General features: G+C 39.8%; 1 protein-coding gene and 1 long non-coding RNA gene across 5 annotated transcripts in view; one reads left to right on the top strand and one right to left on the bottom strand.

Moving 5' to 3' along the window:
• opcml (opioid binding protein/cell adhesion molecule-like) overlaps positions 1–18,644 on the bottom strand; it is a 312,515-nt gene that overhangs the window by 42,530 nt on the left and 251,341 nt on the right. For both annotated transcript variants that reach the window (XM_034606832.1, XM_034606831.1), the window contains one exon: positions 8,301–8,426. In XM_034606832.1, the coding sequence (XP_034462723.1) occupies positions 8,301–8,426 (126 nt within the window). The remainder of the gene's footprint in view (positions 1–8,300; positions 8,427–18,644) is intronic.
• On the top strand, positions 1,321–18,192 carry LOC117774411. 3 transcript variants are annotated; one of them, XR_004616069.1, is made up of 3 exons: positions 1,321–1,331; positions 6,008–6,010; positions 18,003–18,192. It is a non-coding gene; the product is annotated as an uncharacterized LOC117774411 (long non-coding RNA). The 3 variants fall into 3 exon arrangements; XR_004616068.1 differs by lacking the exon at positions 1,321–1,331 and adding an exon at positions 4,684–4,695; XR_004616070.1 differs by lacking the exons at positions 1,321–1,331; positions 6,008–6,010 and adding exons at positions 11,143–11,155; positions 16,746–16,750.

Genomic DNA, 18,644 nt, shown 5'->3' with positions numbered 1-18,644 from the left:
TGGTTATTTCCTGGAGGCAGTATGTAAACTTCATTTGTATCTCGCACACATCTCTTTTTGATTGATGAACAACAGGCTAGCACCCTAGGGGGCTCTTTACTATTGGCTGTATCCAAGTACTGCAGCAGCCCAATGAGCAAAGATGGTTGAAATGAGACACTGCAAATCTTAGATTTTTACAGGATACAATGTCTGATTGTCTTCTTTTATTAAACTACTAAATTAACATGGTAAAAACTAAAAAGATATGATAAATAAAAAAATGTTAATAAAGAATGTGACACTTGAAGTTGGCACAACTCAATCAGCCAGAGACAGTATATATCAAACTAATGGATTTGAAGTTTGCATTATGTGTATGTTATCTCTGGGTGCACAATATACAATAAACTGTCTTTTTTTAATTGTGTATGTGTTGGAGAGCTTTTTCTATACAGTCTATGTACAGAGAGAAGTCAGAAAACTGCATTCAGCCTATACGTGGTTCATCTGCAATGAAGACTTTATAGTACATTTTTTTCATATCTGTGATTGATATATAAGTTTGAATGATTGACAGAACTGCTGTTATTTTACGTTGCATGTCAGCTATATCAGAGGTCTGTTAAGCAACTGACGCAAACAGTCCCAAGTTCACAACTTTTCAAAATAAAAGCATATATATATATATTTTTTTACAGGCCACGGCTGCTTAGTTACTGCTGATTAAAATGTGGTACAGTGTTTTTCTGTTCTCCCACAGGTTAACCACTCCTCTTAGAATCCAGTATTCCCTGGTTCTAGCTGGCTCATCCTCCCTTTTCGCCAGCTACCAATGCTGAACCTTTGTCCTCGTGGCCGAGTGGATAACAAACCCTGTGCAATGTTGCCAGTGGCGGCTGAGATTTGATATGATCAGTCCACCTCTGTGCCTCTTGTCTTTTTACCTTAACTCGATTTTGTGGTTGTTAAGGGTGTTGACTCATACCTTATGATATCTGATAAATGTTAACTAACGAAACACTTGTTCTGTGATCGTAACGATTTTGTTGGGCTATAGTTTAGTTTTTTTTTTTCATTATTTCATTGTGCACCTCACCCAGACTCTGTATGTTAGTTCACTAGGCCTTATGTGTGGCGGCCTGGATGTATTTTTATTATATGCAGGAAAGTTTAGTTTAGCTTAGCCAGACAGGTTTTTCTTTTGTTATTTTGTTTGTGACCATCAGTCAGGGGACTAGGGACTGGGTATAGGAAGAGGTTTTGCCTTTTATTTATTTTATGATTTGGCGTCACCCGCTGCCCCAACCCATTGTCCCTCACCTTGTTCACTGCTCATTATTATTGCTTTTGTGAATTATTTGGCACTACTTCAATAAAATGCTCCTTTGCCTGATAACATCAGCGCTGTGTTGCTTCTCTTACTCCTAGACCAATACTGGGTTGTAACAATATATATCAAAATGATCTGCAGGTGATTTTGACCCAGTATCAAACAACTACTGTAGTTTATCTGAGGACATAGAAGAAGACAAGTTAAACTCGGTCCACAGACTGATTATGAGCACACAGCCCTCACCCCACTGACTGCTACAGAGCACTGGTCAAGTCGGCTCTGCCATTACCAATTCACATGCCAAGTGTGAATCCAGTAAGTTGAACGGTTCTCGAGATACACGTCCCACAGACATACAGACAGACAGATGTTTGTGGAATTAGTAAGTAGATATGCCCAAACTGTCTCAATATCAATTCTTCGGATCCATTCTAGACATTTCTAACATAAAATATGAATCTCAGTGTCTTTGGCTCATTGCATAATACTCCAAGCACCAAATGAAAACGAATGATACATGGTCCTCATCTAGTCTGGAAGCTTGTAAACACCTGCTGTAGTATAACATATAGAGCTGCTGACATCTGCATACCACCTCCTGCACATATACATGTCAGACATTGTCAGTCATTATTTCCTTTGTTCTCTGTACCCCATATAGACTGGGACTATTATTTTACCCAACTCTTTATTTGTATGTGATGTGTCTTGCCATTGTGATGAACTATAGGTAAACCTTGCAGGAACATGAATGTATTTCACTCTGCCAGCCCCAGCACTCATATTAGAGGCTTTTATTTCTGCACTGATATTGTGACTTTAAAGCTGTCGCTATAACACAGACTTCAAAAATCACTACTCGTCCCATACATCACAATCAAATGGGCCTGTGCCTTTTCTTCCTAGTCTAAAATGACAGACTACATGTAAGTTATTCTTTCAAGTGTGGAAGCCACTGCGTGAAGTGTCATGCTATGTCATTTTTCCCCCTAAGGATCCCTCCTCTGCCATTTTTGAGACAAACACCTGCACACTTCCTTTGTCTTACTCCAGTGAGAGCTGCTTCAACTGTGTCAGCAGGCAATACTGGAGTATTGTTCTTTCTGGAGGGCAACATTATTACAAATAGCATGCCAGTCATTTCTGCTGTGTAAAACTGTGAATAGTGCTCATCGGGAGACTAATCACCATTGATATCTGTCGGTGCTGCTGTGGTTCTTTTAGTCATGCTTTTGAACTTGATCATATTTGTCCGACCAATGAGACCATTATGTGGTGAGGCAAAGACAACAAACATTGTGCTGCAGGTTAGATAAGCATCATGGTCCCTGTTAGATATCAGCAGACACCAGGGTCTTGTTTCAAGTCCCAATATGTCTCTGCTGGGAGTGGCGAGCATAACAACAACAATTTAGAAAAGAATGAAAAAAATAAATGTGAAGTGGAGACTGTAGTAGGGGGAACAAATTAAATGTGTGTCAGTAAACATTTAAACACATTTAGTTTTTGTCAGCAGGCAGCGGTTTGTTGTTAAGCAGCTATAAGAAGCCACTGTCCACAACCTGCTCAGCCACAAACAGCTAGACAGCAGCTGGTGAACACCGTGGAGCATTTAGCAGCTTAAGCGCCTGTTATTTCCCTCAGGAGTTGGTAGTGACCAAACCAGAGCAAAAACAGAGGGGATATTGGAGTTAGATTCATCAGGTGGATCCCAGACAACTCCACAAGAATGATAATGTTGCTCTGCTGGAAATAAGCAGGTGTTTCCTAAGAAATAATTAAATATTGATTTCTTTGAAATAATTTATTTTGCCATGTTTTTTTACTGTATGTGTGTGTGTGTGTGCACTGTGCACTTGCGAGTGTGTGTGTATCCTAACTTTCTCTCATATCATTTCAGTTGTTTGCATACTTGGCCCCTAAAGCGCCTTAAGGCAATTCTTTTTTCTTATGAGCACAAGATCATTAACTAACAAGATTTTAAAAATACCCCCTTTGAGGTTCTGTAAATTTTGTATTTGCAAATAACTACAATAAAAAAAAATGTTAACTATGTCATACATTTACAAATGTCTGCAGTCTTCAAATGGCCAAAGAGATTCTGAGTTACATGCTAATGCGGGCAGGCTATCGGGGTCACACTGACAATGCTAAAATATATATTTCTTGAACACTTTAGGTTGTGTGTTAACATCTGCTCATTTACACTGAACGAAAACAAAGTACAACTGGGGCTGATTGACATCTCATTATAGTTTTGAAGCTATCATATTATAAACCTTAGTCAATATTTAAATTTTGATCTGATGATGGCGCAAGATGAAAATTCAAGGAATCACATTGTTACAATTCATCTTGATAGAGGTTTAGATAAATGCTGCCTTCCAATGGAACCTGTGTAGACGCTTGTAAAAGCCTGGTGTCCGTGTGCTTACGCCGCTGCTAAGCAATGAGCTAGCAGCCACATAATGTATAGGCAGAGTAGAAAGATACAACTTTTTGGGGAGATCAACATTTTACTCATATTCTGAACTTCTTAAGAAAAACTCTAAATGTATAAAAAATTATAAAAACAATAGCACCTCAGGAGAGCGCATACCTCTGTTCAAGACCCAACCGTCCCCCTGAATTCAATCAGGCCTTATAGCTCAGTCAACAAAACAATGCAGGACATGAAAGCTCTATTGAAAAAATAATGTTTTTTGCCCATGCATCATTTCCTTAGGAATAAGTACAAAAAAATTCCCTATGTGTAAGAAAGTGGAAAAAAATCCTGATGACAAAAGGGCCTTTGTCTCAACTTCCACCAGGTTTTATGGAAATCCTTCCAGGAGTTTTTTCCGTAATCCTCCTGACAAACAGACCAGCCAACCAACAAACAAACAAAACCGTGAAACCTGTGAAAATGTAGGCAACTCTAAGCTTTCAGAGAAAAGCAGATACGAAGACGAGAATAACGCAAGGGGGGGGGGCGTTCATATGGACTGTTCATGTAAAAACAGTAGACACAACCCCATTTGAAGGCAGCAATACGCGACTGGCAAGTGGTGGTCCAGCTGACAGACACCCTTATCCCTAATGACATGGTGCCAGTGTGGCTTAGACGGAAATATATAGGCCCATAGATAAAATGTTATCCTGGTAGAACTCTGAAAATAAATGTGTGGGAAGTACAACAGAATTTGTTGAGGTAAAGAATGTGTAGGGTTAAAAGACGATGGTGTCACACAACACCATAACAATCACTAAAGGGGTGTGTGTGTGTGTGTGTGTGTGAGTGTGTGTGTGTGTGTATGTGTGTGTGTGGGCGTGGGTGTGAGTGTTTTTGTTTGTGTGTGTGTGTGTGTTTGTTTGTCACATAACAGCAGTTTGTTGCTTCTGTGGTATCACTACATACTGTATGAGATGGTATCTCTGTGGCAACTTCTCACTGTAAGTGACAGCCAGTGCCAATAACAGCAGCTCAGTCACAGCAGCATTGAAGGAGAGCATGCATTACAGCCACGCTTCAGTCTGCAGTAATGTGAAAAGGAACAAACTGACATGTGTGAGGGTGTACATTCACAACCCATCCACTTTAATGAGTCTTAATGGGTCCAAGGATCCATATTGTATTGTCCACTGAATAAACTGTTTTCTCCAACCATATATCTTCTGGTCCTTTTAGTGGCCAGCAGCCAGGGGTTCAGTGGACACTGTTGAATAATTTATGTAGTCCCCACAGAGTTGAAATGGGGACTGAGACTTGCAGTGTACAAAATAAAGGTGAGACTTGAATTGACAGGGTACATATATTAAATAAACGACCACAGAGGTTGTTCATTTACAGGCTGCTACTCTGCGAAGCTCTTACTAATGTCACCATCCCTGTTGGACGATTTATCGGCATTCACTGTGGAGGCTTCAGCGCCTCCCATCATTCAACCGTGAGACGGCACCAGAATTCATATTAACACAGTGACAGGGAATCCGACAGCATCTGAGTTTACATTTTGTTAATTAAATTCAGCCTCAAATTAGGCAGTGCAACCTTACATTGTTCCAGTATTTCCATATTTCCTCCATGTTGCCTCATGTCACTTGTCAGTTCTCATAGTGAACAGTGAGGTCTCTTCCTGCATCATCAGCCATAACAGTGGAGTTGCTCATGTTGCTCCTGACACAGTGCAAGTGCTGAAAGTTTAAATGGTGTGCCAAGAAAAAAAAACAAGTATCAAATGGCAAGGCAGGCTACACGGCAGATTTGAAATCTCTTAGAAAATGTGGTTTAACTCAGGGAGAAGGCTGCTCACTTCAGTTCCTGTACTAACAGACACAAACACTATCCTCTGAGGGAACGGTCCATTATCGCTGGTGACAGACATGAAAAGCAAACGGTGAGGAGCTAGTCAGGGAAATGCCACTGTGGGAAAAACATTTAAGATTCTGACTCCCTGTGAGAATTTCTTTGGCTGCCCAAACATCTTGCCTTTTCATTAGTGCAACTCAGAGAAATGTCAAGTAAGATAACCCATTATCTTTTACACACACACACACACACACACACACACACACACACACACACACACAGTGGATGCCTGTTTATTAGTTTTGAAGTGTGATTCAATTGCTTCATTTACTCTTGCTCCTGAAGGTAGGGTTTCTCTATGGGGCCATTATTGGAGCAAAACTATTGAAAAATGTGAATCTCAGTCCGTCTGTGTGTAATGAGATTTGTGAATGAGTAGATGTATCTGCACATCCGTATTTAAAATCTGTGTGTGTGTGTGTGTGTGTGTGTGTGTGTGTGTGTAATCAGATTTGAAAATGTGCTAAATAATCTCCAAATGTTTATTGAGATTTGGGAATGTGTACATGAATCTGCAAATCTGTATTTACAATGATTGTGTGTGTGTAATCGGATTTAACGATGTGTAAAGAAAATATCTAGGAATATGTATTCAGATTAGAAATTATATTTATATCAGTAAATTTGAAGACAAATCTGTAAACGCATACATGGAGATAAATGGCTGAAAGTATTTAGCTTAAAAGTCATCAGTTTCTGCACAGCTGGCTTTTTTTTTTTTTTACACGGGAATTGCCACAGAAATGAATGCAGCGATCTGCAAATATTGACGTAGCGACTCGTCCGTGTTTTCAGTAGCTGCAGACTTCATACCACTAGGTGGCGGTAGCAGTTTGTAGTGGCTGGAGCCGCACCAAACTCCACTTACCAATATCTGAATTTTAAATTTCTGAATTTTTGAAAGTATCTTCAAATCTGAATACATATTTGAAGATAGTTTCTTTACACATTTTTAAATCCGATTAAACACACACACACACAAACATTCTTAATACAGATTTGCAGATCCATCTACCATTCCCAAATCTCATTATACATTAGGAGATTATTTACACGTTCACAAATCTGATTACACACATACGGATTGAGACTCACATTTGTCAATAGTTTTGCTAGAATAATGACCCCATATTTCTACTGCTGGGGCAGTTTCAATCCACATGGCAACGAAGTGGCATATCTTCTATGATATTCCTTCTCGTGAAACAGAAAACAAAATGTTGACTGTGTCTTAAGTAAAATTATTCAGAATCTTTATTTTGCTTCTTTTATCTTGAGAATGTCTGTCCTAGAGTTTCATTTCTCCCTTTCATATTTTGTGACTTTGTGAAAATATTCTGAGTGAAGATGAGATTTCACTGAACAAAGGAATATCAGCATTTTGTACTGTGACTCATCAGCCGATATTGTCACAGTGCTGCAGCAACATGGACAAGTCTCTGCTACAGTTTGTATTACACAGAAATGTGAAACTTTTACCCCTTTAAACATGTAAAAGGGGTAAAATTTGAAAAAAAAGCCAAAGAAGTGCCAGATTCTATGTATGTAAAAATCATGAAAGTGGGCGGAGACCCCAGAGGGATGTTACAGACTGTAAATGGTGCCATCTGGCCAGTGGTCATTAAAGTTATTCGTTTTGAAGGTAATTGCAATGTACTTCAAAGGAATGGCTCTGAATGGTAAATATTGAGGAACCAACTGACGGAGAGCTGGCTGAGGTGATGCAGGGCTGCTTCTTGATAATGTAGAGAGAGGGAGGAACAGCTGTGCTGTAAGCATTCATGTCATGTTGGAGACTGAACATCTGATTCTATAGAGAAGCAGCGCATGACTCACACTGCTGAATGCTCTGTGGGAAGCATAGAGCCGACACAATTAGAACACAGAACACACATGCATGCACACACAGAGGAGGGCAGAGCTTCTTGGCTTCCCTTCAGGCTGCGAGGCACCAACAAAACAGAACCGACCAAAACCAGCTGCGGCCTCCAGCCAAAATCATGGTTGGTTAGAGTTGGGTCCTGTCAGGCCACCGATTGTGAAGCTTCAATCCCCGAATCCACCAAGTATAAAAGAAAACAATGCCTCATAGTCAATAGATTAAAGTCTGATTATAGTCATTGTTAATCACCTAATGTTAACTCAAAAGCTACAGATTCATACTCTGCCGGAGGTAAATAGCTGTTGTGCACGTAGGCGATTATTCATATTCAAGTGTTGCCACATGTGTAGGCGTAGGGGTCCAGTCACCTTTACAATAAAGGAATCCTGCAGCTTACCTTCAGCAGTTAAAGAAAACAAGGACAATCTTCTGAAATATTCACAGTACAGAGTTGAAGCAAGAATTATCGGATTGATGACACAGCAATGCATACACTGCAGGGTAATCTGTTAAGAACTGTAATTTAAATATTAGAATTTATACTGCTCTAACCTATGAATCTACAACTTTAACATGACTCCTCACAAATCCATGCTGTGCTTATTAACTTGGCACATAAGCGGCTCCAAATTGTAACTAAAGATTGTCATTCATAAACCCAACAATCCTGCTTCCACTGACTTTACCTGTGGATGAGACAGCAGAATACACAAGTCAAATGCAATAAAAATAAATAATAAGCTTTTGTGGCTTACCTCTTGGTGAATTGTGCTTCCATATGATGTTGGCCTCAGGTCGACCCACCGCCAGACACATGAGATTAACGTTGCTGCCCTCGTTCACTGTGATGTCCTTTGATATGTTGGTGATCCTGGCGGGTACTGAGGGGAGAAAGAGAACGATGATTGATGCTTTATATCTTAATTAATGACACGTGGGCAAGGGACTCACTTTCCACGTGCTCAGAACAGTGATGAGGTTAAAAATGACCCCTGGGTTGGGGACTCAATTAGTATGAAATTAGCTGACAAATCTGACAATTCTCTGGCTCACTTTGGTGTTATACATGATTGAGTTTCTTCTTCCTCGTGCATCTTTGCCAAACTGCTCATTAGACAAGCATCCGACTGATTTGGAGTAAGACATGATTTCATCTGTCTGACCGGAGCACTTAGATCTGTGTGTGTGTGTGTGTGTGTGTGTGTGTGTGTGTGTGTGTGGGCGGGGGGGTTCTTGATTAAGTGCACACTGTAAGATTGTTGCCTCAATGGGGTGGGTATATTTATTTATATGTGAATAATCTGTCCAATAAAATGATACAATGATTAAAGAAGACCACGGAAATATTTTTGACATTTTCAAAATAAATTAAAGTTATAAATAATGTGGTAAAAATGCAGTGTCCTGATATGTGTATATATCTGTGTCAGTAGATCAGAGCTTGAGTGTGTGCTGCTCTGCATTCAATTGACCTTTGAATTTAGTGGTTCAATTAGCCTGCTCTGTTAAAACCTGGTCAATGGTTTCATTCAGGTCACTTTCCAAATACCAAAAAAAACCCTGCTGTAGACATGGAACAAGTATTTAACACGTAACCTACTAATAGGATTCAGTTAAACTAAAAGCTCCTCTGCAATTCTATTGTTGGTCAAATTAGATCAAGTACGCAGTCTCCCTTTAAGTCATTACCAGGGATGTATGCTCCATTTCTCTTCAGACATTTACACATTAAGGATGCATCCATTCACAAAACTGGATGATATCAATGCAACTGATGGCAAAATGAATAGTAGTATGGGAAGGATCATTACACGCAACATTTATTCCAAATAATTACAAGGACCAATGCTGAGATGAGCCAATTAATAATATACCCCATTAATGCCGCCTGACTTTATTTCCTTATTCCAATAATCAAAACTTCCTCATCGGACACAGGAACATGGTTTTAGAAATAACATCTATAAACTCATGTAATGAAGCTCAGTGTCGTGTTATGTTGTGGCTCATTTATTTACAACTCTCTCTCTCTCTCTCTCTCTCTCTCTCTCTCTCTCTCTCTCTCTGCCTGTGGGTGTTGTAGGTAATTCAGTGAGGTTTAGCTACGATCTCAATCAGCCAATCATGGTGCTACTGTCAAACTTTAAATCTGTTCTCCTCTCTTTCGCTGCCAGCTGTCATTTTGGGGATTTGCCGTGAACCTCTTCACCTCCAGTCTTCATATCCACATCCCCTCCTCATTACATTCACATCTTCAGGATTCTCTTCATCCCCTCAACCACCACCGCCAGTGTCCAGACTCCAGGGGAGTTTCCTCTACATAACCTCACCCACTCCAATCATTATAACTCCATTTATATCACATTCAGTTCCCCTCTTGGTGTGCATGGCAAAAGAAAAAGTTCAACTTTCAATTGAAGTGTCTCCTGATTGAAATATATGGTCCACATACTCCCACAATTTATCAAGTATGCAGCAAAATGTGTGAGCTGGTTATTTCTTATTTCAATTGGGACCTTTTTAAGTTGTTGGGTCAAGTTGAAGTAGATATGTCATTTTGATTCATATATTAGCAAAAAGTAAATTCAAAGCCATGAAACGTTGAAATCCAGGTAATTATTTATTTTCATAAAACATCAAAACTTAGTTAGATGCTCAAACTAAATAATAAGAAATATTCATTTTCATATAAACATTTTAAGGAGGCGAGATAAAAATTAACTTTGGGCAATAAATTGATGTCATGCTTGAGAATACATTTTTAAGAAGAAAAACCTATACCAGGTGAACTGCAGTGGTTCACTGTCCTTGTAGCTGTGCCTGCACTCGTCTCTGACCAGAGCCAGTCTTTCTGATGGGTGAGATCAGATCTGCAGGACCAATCACCACACTCGGCAGTGATGTCAGTGTGCTGGAGTGGGTTTCCTCATCATTGCAGCAAGGTGGGATGTAACGATACTGGAGGTCAGTAAAATAAAGATTTTTAGGGGGTGTTGAGTTTTTTCTCAAAGTAGCAGGATTTTTGCTTTCCCTTCCTGCACACCCCCTGATTATTTAAGTGTCTACAATAAAACAGGCAAGTTATCGAAAAATTCAATTTCAAAGTTTAGGCATTGTTGTTGCCTTTTATGCAAACTCTCATAACCAATTTGATATGAAGAGTCAATAGAAAGTTTCCAACAAGTTGATACAAGGTTTCTTTTAAAGTGGTCAAATTGTGTTGACTAGCTTAACAGATGTTCAATAATTTTGCAAATTGCACATGATGTGGCACACAGTTTTCTTTAGTTATAGAGCCTCCTCTTTAGTTATAGAGCCTCCTCTGCAACACTTTATCTCTGCTGAGTGGAAACAATACAAGATTCATCGGGGCATTCACCAAGCACAAAGCTGTCTTTTTTTGTGCATGTAACCATTCAAAAGTTGAAAAAAAATTTCAAATCAGATTTAATGTTAAACATTTTCTCTTTTCTCCTCTCTTTTTCTCTTGATTTGATAGACATGGACATGTCAGTGTGTGTTGAAGTGGCTTTTGAGCTCATTGCTGAAAACCTAAAGACCGAAAAGATCTTGGTCTTTAACACTCAGATATTGGCAGCATAGTAATGTTGTTTTGAACTAATTTATTGTCCACAATGGTGGAACAATGAACAAGGTAACCATTTGTTCTCTGAACTGATTCAGACATTCTTTTTAAGCTCCTACAAGGAACCTTTCACATTCTGTGATTTTGGCACCACTGTGGACAAAAGCGCTTTCCTGTTGTAAAAACCTCGGTCCAGACAGCATGTGCTTTTGTTTTGAAAGGAGTGGGAAAAAAGGGGGCACCAAGATCAAAATACTCAACATATTGTTATAAAAAAAAGATACATAAAGTATGAACCCATTTGACATTAAAAACAATATTCTAACGATATTAGAAATGATTTAGCATAACCATTGAGTATTAAATACATTTATACAGGTATGACCAATCCATACTTCCCCCCGTCTTTCATTGTGGGCAAATGAATAGTAATGTATAGTAGCTGTAAATTGGCTGGAATATCAAACCACACAGCAACACACAGCTGTTTGCAGGATGCACAGCGATAAGGTTATTTATCATTATTCTCATTCTGATCTCATTCATCTTGTTTGTAAAGCTGATTTCAGACATACACTGAACTCCGCAGTTCCTCTGTATTTTCTCCGCAGAAGGTGCACGTGTGAACGCAAATGGCAGAGTGAGATGCTCCGCACTCTGCAGTCTCTGTCTCTTAACAACGGTTTTCTAACTGCTTTAATGACTGACGCAGGAGTAATGATGTGTATTATGTGCCAAACACTTTCTGATATTCCATGCAGCAGGTATAAAGCTGTTAAACGGGCCAGGGGATTTCCTGCCAAACCTGCATGGTAGCAGAATGAAGTGGAGAGGCTGTTACGCATTCGTCTTTTGTTTACACAAATTAGACAAATGCCACAGAACTAATGTGGTAATGATTCATTGAGGGTAAAATGCAACATGTGGTGCCTTTAAGAGGCTCTAAACGTGGAGGGATGAAGCACGGCAGTTTCAGGACACAGCAGGCACCACTTTCTCAGCCACACTGACCTCCGGCAGAGATGAATGAACAAGCATCTGTGTGCAGAGCGGGTGATGGCTCCTCCAGCTTGATAATGCCAGTGGCCAGGTGATTAAAAACACAGCTCCCCTGCCGCCGGGGCTGCTGCTGGTGGATGTGACTGGGGGCCTGGGGACACGTCAGTCTTCATGTCGGCACAGCCAAGGTGTTACAGCCAGTAATTAATTAGAACATGGAATCAAGAGGTTGCCCAAAGAGGAAACGGATGCTCTCCCTGGGTGTTTATTTAACATCAGGCCTGATGTGATTCCTTTGTAATAATATGTAGATATATATATAAACTGTCACCGTGTTGGTAAATGTGCTTCATTCACAGAGAGAAGACAGATACAGGGTCGAAGTGCAACAATGTGTTGTAATCTGCTAAGCACAAGAGACAGGATGGTGTAGTATACCTTGTACAATACCGTACATCGTTGCCTGTCACGCTATTCTGCGGTCAGACAATGGAAAAGTGGAAAGTGTGTTGGAACTTTCCTTCAAAAGAATGAGAAGGGATTTCAAGAAACTGTGGTTGAAGGGTCAGAAAACTTCATACAAGTTTCAAAGCAAGTTTGAAAAGTTAGTATGGGGAGTGCACACGTGTAATCACAGTAAAAAATAAAGAATATACAAGAGTTTCATCATATGAACTCAATGTGTATTATATAATTATATATACAGCATCTGATGGTTTTCACTGATATTGAAACATTAACATGTATGCAGAAATAGTCCATATTATATAGTGGTGAAAATATATAAAGATTAGGAGAAGAGAACCTGGCTGTATTATGCACTGCACATTGTTGTTTACATCAACTGTCTTGTTTGATACAGGTTAAACATATGCGTGTGATGCTCCATCCTGTTGTTGAGTGTTTCAGAAGCACTTGACTTTTTTCTTCATGTCTTTGCATGTTGCACCTGCCTTAATGTGCATTGCATAAGTTATTGATTGTTGGTCATATTTGTTCAGTGGCAACAGGACAAGCAAGACAGGCAGTACTTGAAAAGTAAAAGTAAAACATTGACATCATTGAGAATGATACTGACATGAAAACAATGTCTGTCCCTGCATCTGATCTCAGGACAGTGTGCTGTACCTACATTATCTGATGTTGGCTGTTTTTATTCATTTTGTTATCTAATGCTCTCTTGTGTGCACAGTCAGCTATTGTCACGGGAAGCTTGACTCCAGACATTTCTTAGCTTCTCAGATTTTTATATACATGACTATTTGTATTTGCATACATGATGGTGGCCTGTTGACAAACGTTGGGGGTCTCAAGAGGACTGGAGCCATTATCATTAATTCATTCATTATTTTTAATTGCACATTTACTTTGTGAATCAAACAAGGAATCTCTGACAGGTGACTGACTAAAGCTACAGCCTTTGACTCAGGTTCCACTGGTATGAGATCAGTTATGATATTGTACAGCCAGAGCTAATCACACAGCTCTTTCTTTAGGAAAAGCTCAGTGTTTAGTTTTAAATTATTATTATTTATATTTTCATTAATTTCTTAGTTGAGTTAATATTATCTTGGTATTCTTTATAAAATATTCTGTATAATAAATATTGTTTGTTTGTACCTCATTCCGTTGTGCAGGTCTACTCATTCTTAGGCCAACAGATGGAGCAAACTGTCCTGAAGGGGGGAGGAGGGTAGTGGGGGACTGGGGTGTCAGGTGTGACTGTGTTGCGATGGCAAATGGTTTACATGGCTCACAGGTCAGGTGGGAGCATGCCCCTTAGTAGAATTTTGCTCAGGGCAACAGGTAGGTCAGGACCGGCTCCAGTCTTACTAATCACCTTGGTCAACATGTGTGACATCGTTTCCTCTCTGCTAACCAAGGTGCAGTGTTCTCTGACTAAGATCTGCAGTGTGTCTGCGCAGTTTAAGTGTATTAAAGCAGGACGATACAAGATTCTGCATCGCCACTTGGGAGCGTGTCAATAATGAATGTTTATTGTTGATAAAAATATTTTGGAGATCACCAAAGAAGTGTTTTTTTTCCTCATCGGGAATGCAGAGAGGTGGATATGTCCAGGCAAGAGGCAGGCAGCACAGTCACGAGGCAGAACAGGCCCTGAAGTTCAGAAAGATTTGCAGCCAGCTACAACTGCAAAGTATGATTTAGTCGGCTCTATTTTCCCATTGGTGAGGTAAACTGCTAAATGGAGCAGTAAGTTGTATGACTCTGCTTGCCTACCTGCAAAAGTCACTGCACGGTATGTTCTGTATGTGATGTATTATCCCTGAGTGGTTAAATGTTTATTATTTGTAGCTACACAGGCTGTAAAATCTATAACAACATGCCTGTCTACAACAAAGGAATATAAAGGGCTGTTTGGTTTGTAGCTGGACCTGGTGTGGTCGCTGCCAGGAAATCTAGTAGAGTAAGAATAATAATCCGACGCTGCCTCATTACTCTGTATATGAGATGGACACTTTCAAGCAGCAAATGTTTTGGGAGTTTGTAGAGACAAAAGCAAAGGCTAAGAGTCTTCTGCCACACTAGAGGCTCTCTGAGACTTCAATGCTCAGATGAACCAACCATTAGACAAAAGAATGTTGTAACCAATGATTTCATGCCAAACCATCCAGCTTCCAGTGGTCACAGAAATATGTTAGTTCGGACCAAAGATGTGGAGCAAGCTTTAGAAAGAGACTGACATGTCACTAGCTTGGCTGCAAACTATAAATCCACAATGTTATCCTGCCAAGAAGTTGCAGGGATAAAGGTCAACACCTTTCAAGTCAGAGGGCATTGTTTTTTTGAGGGTAGTTAGTTGAATTCAACTATCTTGGGGACTTGTTTACATAGGCAGCGTGAAATTGAGTGAAAACTGAGGCTGAAGAAAAAGCTCTCAAGTTAATAGTAAATGTACATTTCAACCCTCTTAAATGGTCATGGGTTATGGATAATGAGCAAAGGAATACGACTGCAGAAACAGGGAGAAGAGATATGGTGTTTTCTTAAAAGGATGACTGGGCTCACCCTTGGTGAAAGGAGGAGGGGCTCGAACTGCTCAAGGAAATCGAGTGTTTCTCCTTCACAATGAAAGAGGTCAGCAAAGGTGAAGTGTTTTTACGGAGCCCCCGAAGGGACATGGAGAAAAACAAATTTGATGGTTGAAAAAAAAAAAACGTGTACTTTTGCGAGATCTCGCAAAACTTGAGCCACTGTGTTTCAGGCAGGTCTCAATAGGAGGAGGCCCATTATTATTATTATTATTATTGATTTAGATATTTTTTGTGTATGCTCGATACCTTTTGTATAAATGGATGTTTGAATGATGAAGAATTCAATTGCAATATTAAGCGAGCCAACCCTTTTTCTTTAGATTCCCATTTTTCCCATCAATGATATGGTAGTTTACTGAGCAAAATAACTTATTCGCATACACATCTATTATTTTCCTATTCAAACTTTATATCCATCAATGCACTCAATCTGCCCCAAGTATGATTTTGCAAGATTTTAAACACCACTCAAGACAACAGCAAAGACTTTGAATCACAGCTGCATTGTAATAACAATGAACAGGTCACACCAAAAATATATCCAAACCAAAAATGATGATTCGTGGTAAATATCAATGAACATAAAGAATCTGTGCTCCAGATTGTTGCAGGGTGAATCTGAACCTTTGACATCTCACATCAAAGCCTCTGCTCCTGTGCCAACATTCACCAAATCTATAATGGATGCTAACTCTTCTTTCATAACAAATTACTATGCAACTGAAACATCAAAGGAATCACTGTCAAGTGAGGTTTCCAATCTGCCATCTCATCTTGGGACAATAGACATTCACGACAGATATCTTGGTTACATTCAGTGTTCTTGTCAGTGGTTATTGTTAATTCAGAGGCATGCCCTACTCCAGGAGACAGAAGAAGAAAGAGCTCCAAACCTTCCAGCCTGGGAAGTGTGATAAAACACTTAGGGGGCTGCTCATGCTTTGGTGTGGTAGAAATAAACTAGGTTAGATTTTCCCACTGGCTGGTAGAAGGCACAAGCGGCAACACATGCCTTCAAACTGCCAAGCTTTCTCAGTTCAAAGGCAGCTTTTCATTTGGGACCCATTGCATCGTGTGTTCCAGGATCCAGTCCAAAGTAATGACAGCGGCACTGAAGTGAAACCAAATGGCAGGGTATGATGCACTGCATAAATATACTACCTTGTGATCAGCATGAGAACAGAACCATAACATACATGCTGGCTGAGATAGCTGTGCCTTTAATTCCTTGTAAATCCAGACTTCCAGCCATGTGTTCATTTAATTGATGAGCTGACAATGATGGGTAGTGGTGCTGGTCGACCTTTTTCAATATCTCCTGACTTATGCACCTTAAACCTGTTACTATACACAGCCAATAATTCAGCCTCCGACAGCCAATGGCCGGAGGCTTTATGTTTTGGGGTTGTCCATCTGTCTGTATGTCGATTCGTATGTACCTACGTGAATGTGATATCTCAAGAACGCCTTGAGGGAATTTCCTCAAATTTGGTACAAACATTCACGTGGACTTAAACATGAACTGACTAGATTTTGGTGCCTTAAGGTCAAAGATCAAGGTCACGTTGACCTGACGTTACTGTGAATGTCATAGGGGATTTCATTACATCTGCCACAATTCAATTGACCGGATTAGAATTTGGTGGTCAAAGGGCAAGGTCACTGTGACCTCTCAAAACAAATGTGAATGTGATATATCTTGGGGAAATTTATTCAACTTTTGATCAGTTGCAATTTGGACTCAAAGATGAACTGATTAGATTAGATCACTGGTCAAAGGTAAAGGTTACACTGATCTTTTATGACTCTGGAAAACAAATTTATATAGAAAGAAACTGCACTAGCTGGAAAAGGCATACAGATGCAATGCGGTAATTCTAGTGTAGATCTATTAAAATTTTCTCCCATACAATCTTAGTAGATTACTGTAGTATATTCTTCCTTGTTCCATCTTCCTAAACATAGATCATTCATGCTAACCCACCTCACACATCCTCGTGTCTAAATGCATAAGACAATGTTTCTGTAGCCAACCTTTGAGTGTGTCAGTTGAATTAACATGCTGAAAGCAGCCTCAAAGAGGAAATTTTACTTTTAAGTCTACTATTTAGTGGCAAAATTATGACCATCAAAATCCAATTTTAATTGAATGATAGCAAAGCAACTGCTAAATTATCAATTTAAAATGTAACGGTTGGAACTTACGTGTGTAGCTCTTACCCTAGTGAAGCTGTTCAAAGTGATATAATGCATTCACTGTTATAGTGTAAATGTCCACATATATCTGCATGTCTTATAGTTCAATTAATATTATAACTAATGCAATGATGATACTAGTTTGTAGGGATGAGCGAGTACACCATTATCTGTATCTGTATCTGTAGGAGAGAGAGGAGTGGTCGCTCCGTGTGCGTCTAGAGGGGCTGGGTGCACTCTGACTCGGCCAGTGGATGCTGAGAATATATGATCATAGATAACGACGTTACACGTTAGTATCCCTGTGGACAGAGTGGTTGTGACAACGACATGATGGTATTGTGTGGCGCTGCTGGCGCAGCTGCAGTAAACCTTTTATAGGCTCTGTGTGTGGCTGACCTATCAAGTAATGATGTGGACACAGCTATCCAATGAGGATTTTCATTCATCACGAGTACGGCTATTGACACATTTTACTCGGATGATACTTGTGCTCCATAAAAGTACATTATCCGTACTGGATACTCGTTTCGTCCGAGGATTCGGCTCAACCCTACTAGTTTGGCTTCATAGCAAAAGCAAAAGGCGTCACCTATGATTTTAAGATGGAGGATGGACAGCAGTGTTAATTTTGGCAGCTATTTTTGATTTAGTCTTAGTCTTAGTCTTTAGACGAAAATGCATATTAGTTTTAGTCACATTTAGTCATTTTTATCCTTCTTAGTTTTAGTCTAGTTTTAGTCGACGAAAACTAATTACATTTTAGTCTAGTTTTAGTCACATTTAATAGCCACATTAAACTCCTTTTCTTCCCTTCTCAGGCCCAGGGACCCCCTGTGTTGTGTCTACAACTGCATAATAGTCTAGCTTGCAGTACTTAGGTTGTCCATTAGATATCCCTCCTAGCATAGGTCTATAGGATGTGACGTATGTAGGAGGAAGGGATGAGTTATCTAACACATTAGCGGAACGAGTGAGAGTTGCAAGGCCAAAAGATAGTCCTTACTAAACAAACAGACAATCCCAGCCGAAGCTCAAAAGGCATCATATGATGTGGCATATTTAAATGCACAGGCAAAAAAGCCACACAATCGGCGAAACGTTAATTAAACCCGCTGCTGTAGATAAAGTAGCCCGTGATCTGGAATCAGTGCCGCTGTCTAACGGGACTATTGCCCGGCGCATCACCGACATGGCCCAGGACATAAAGTGCCAGCTGGTGGATAGAGTTAAGAAAGGGAAATATGCTTTACAGTTAGATG

This window comes from Hippoglossus hippoglossus, chromosome 14, assembly GCF_009819705.1.
Source record: "Hippoglossus hippoglossus isolate fHipHip1 chromosome 14, fHipHip1.pri, whole genome shotgun sequence".
NCBI lineage: Eukaryota > Metazoa > Chordata > Actinopteri > Pleuronectiformes > Pleuronectidae > Hippoglossus > Hippoglossus hippoglossus.
This window is presented reverse-complemented; position numbering and strand designations above follow the sequence as displayed.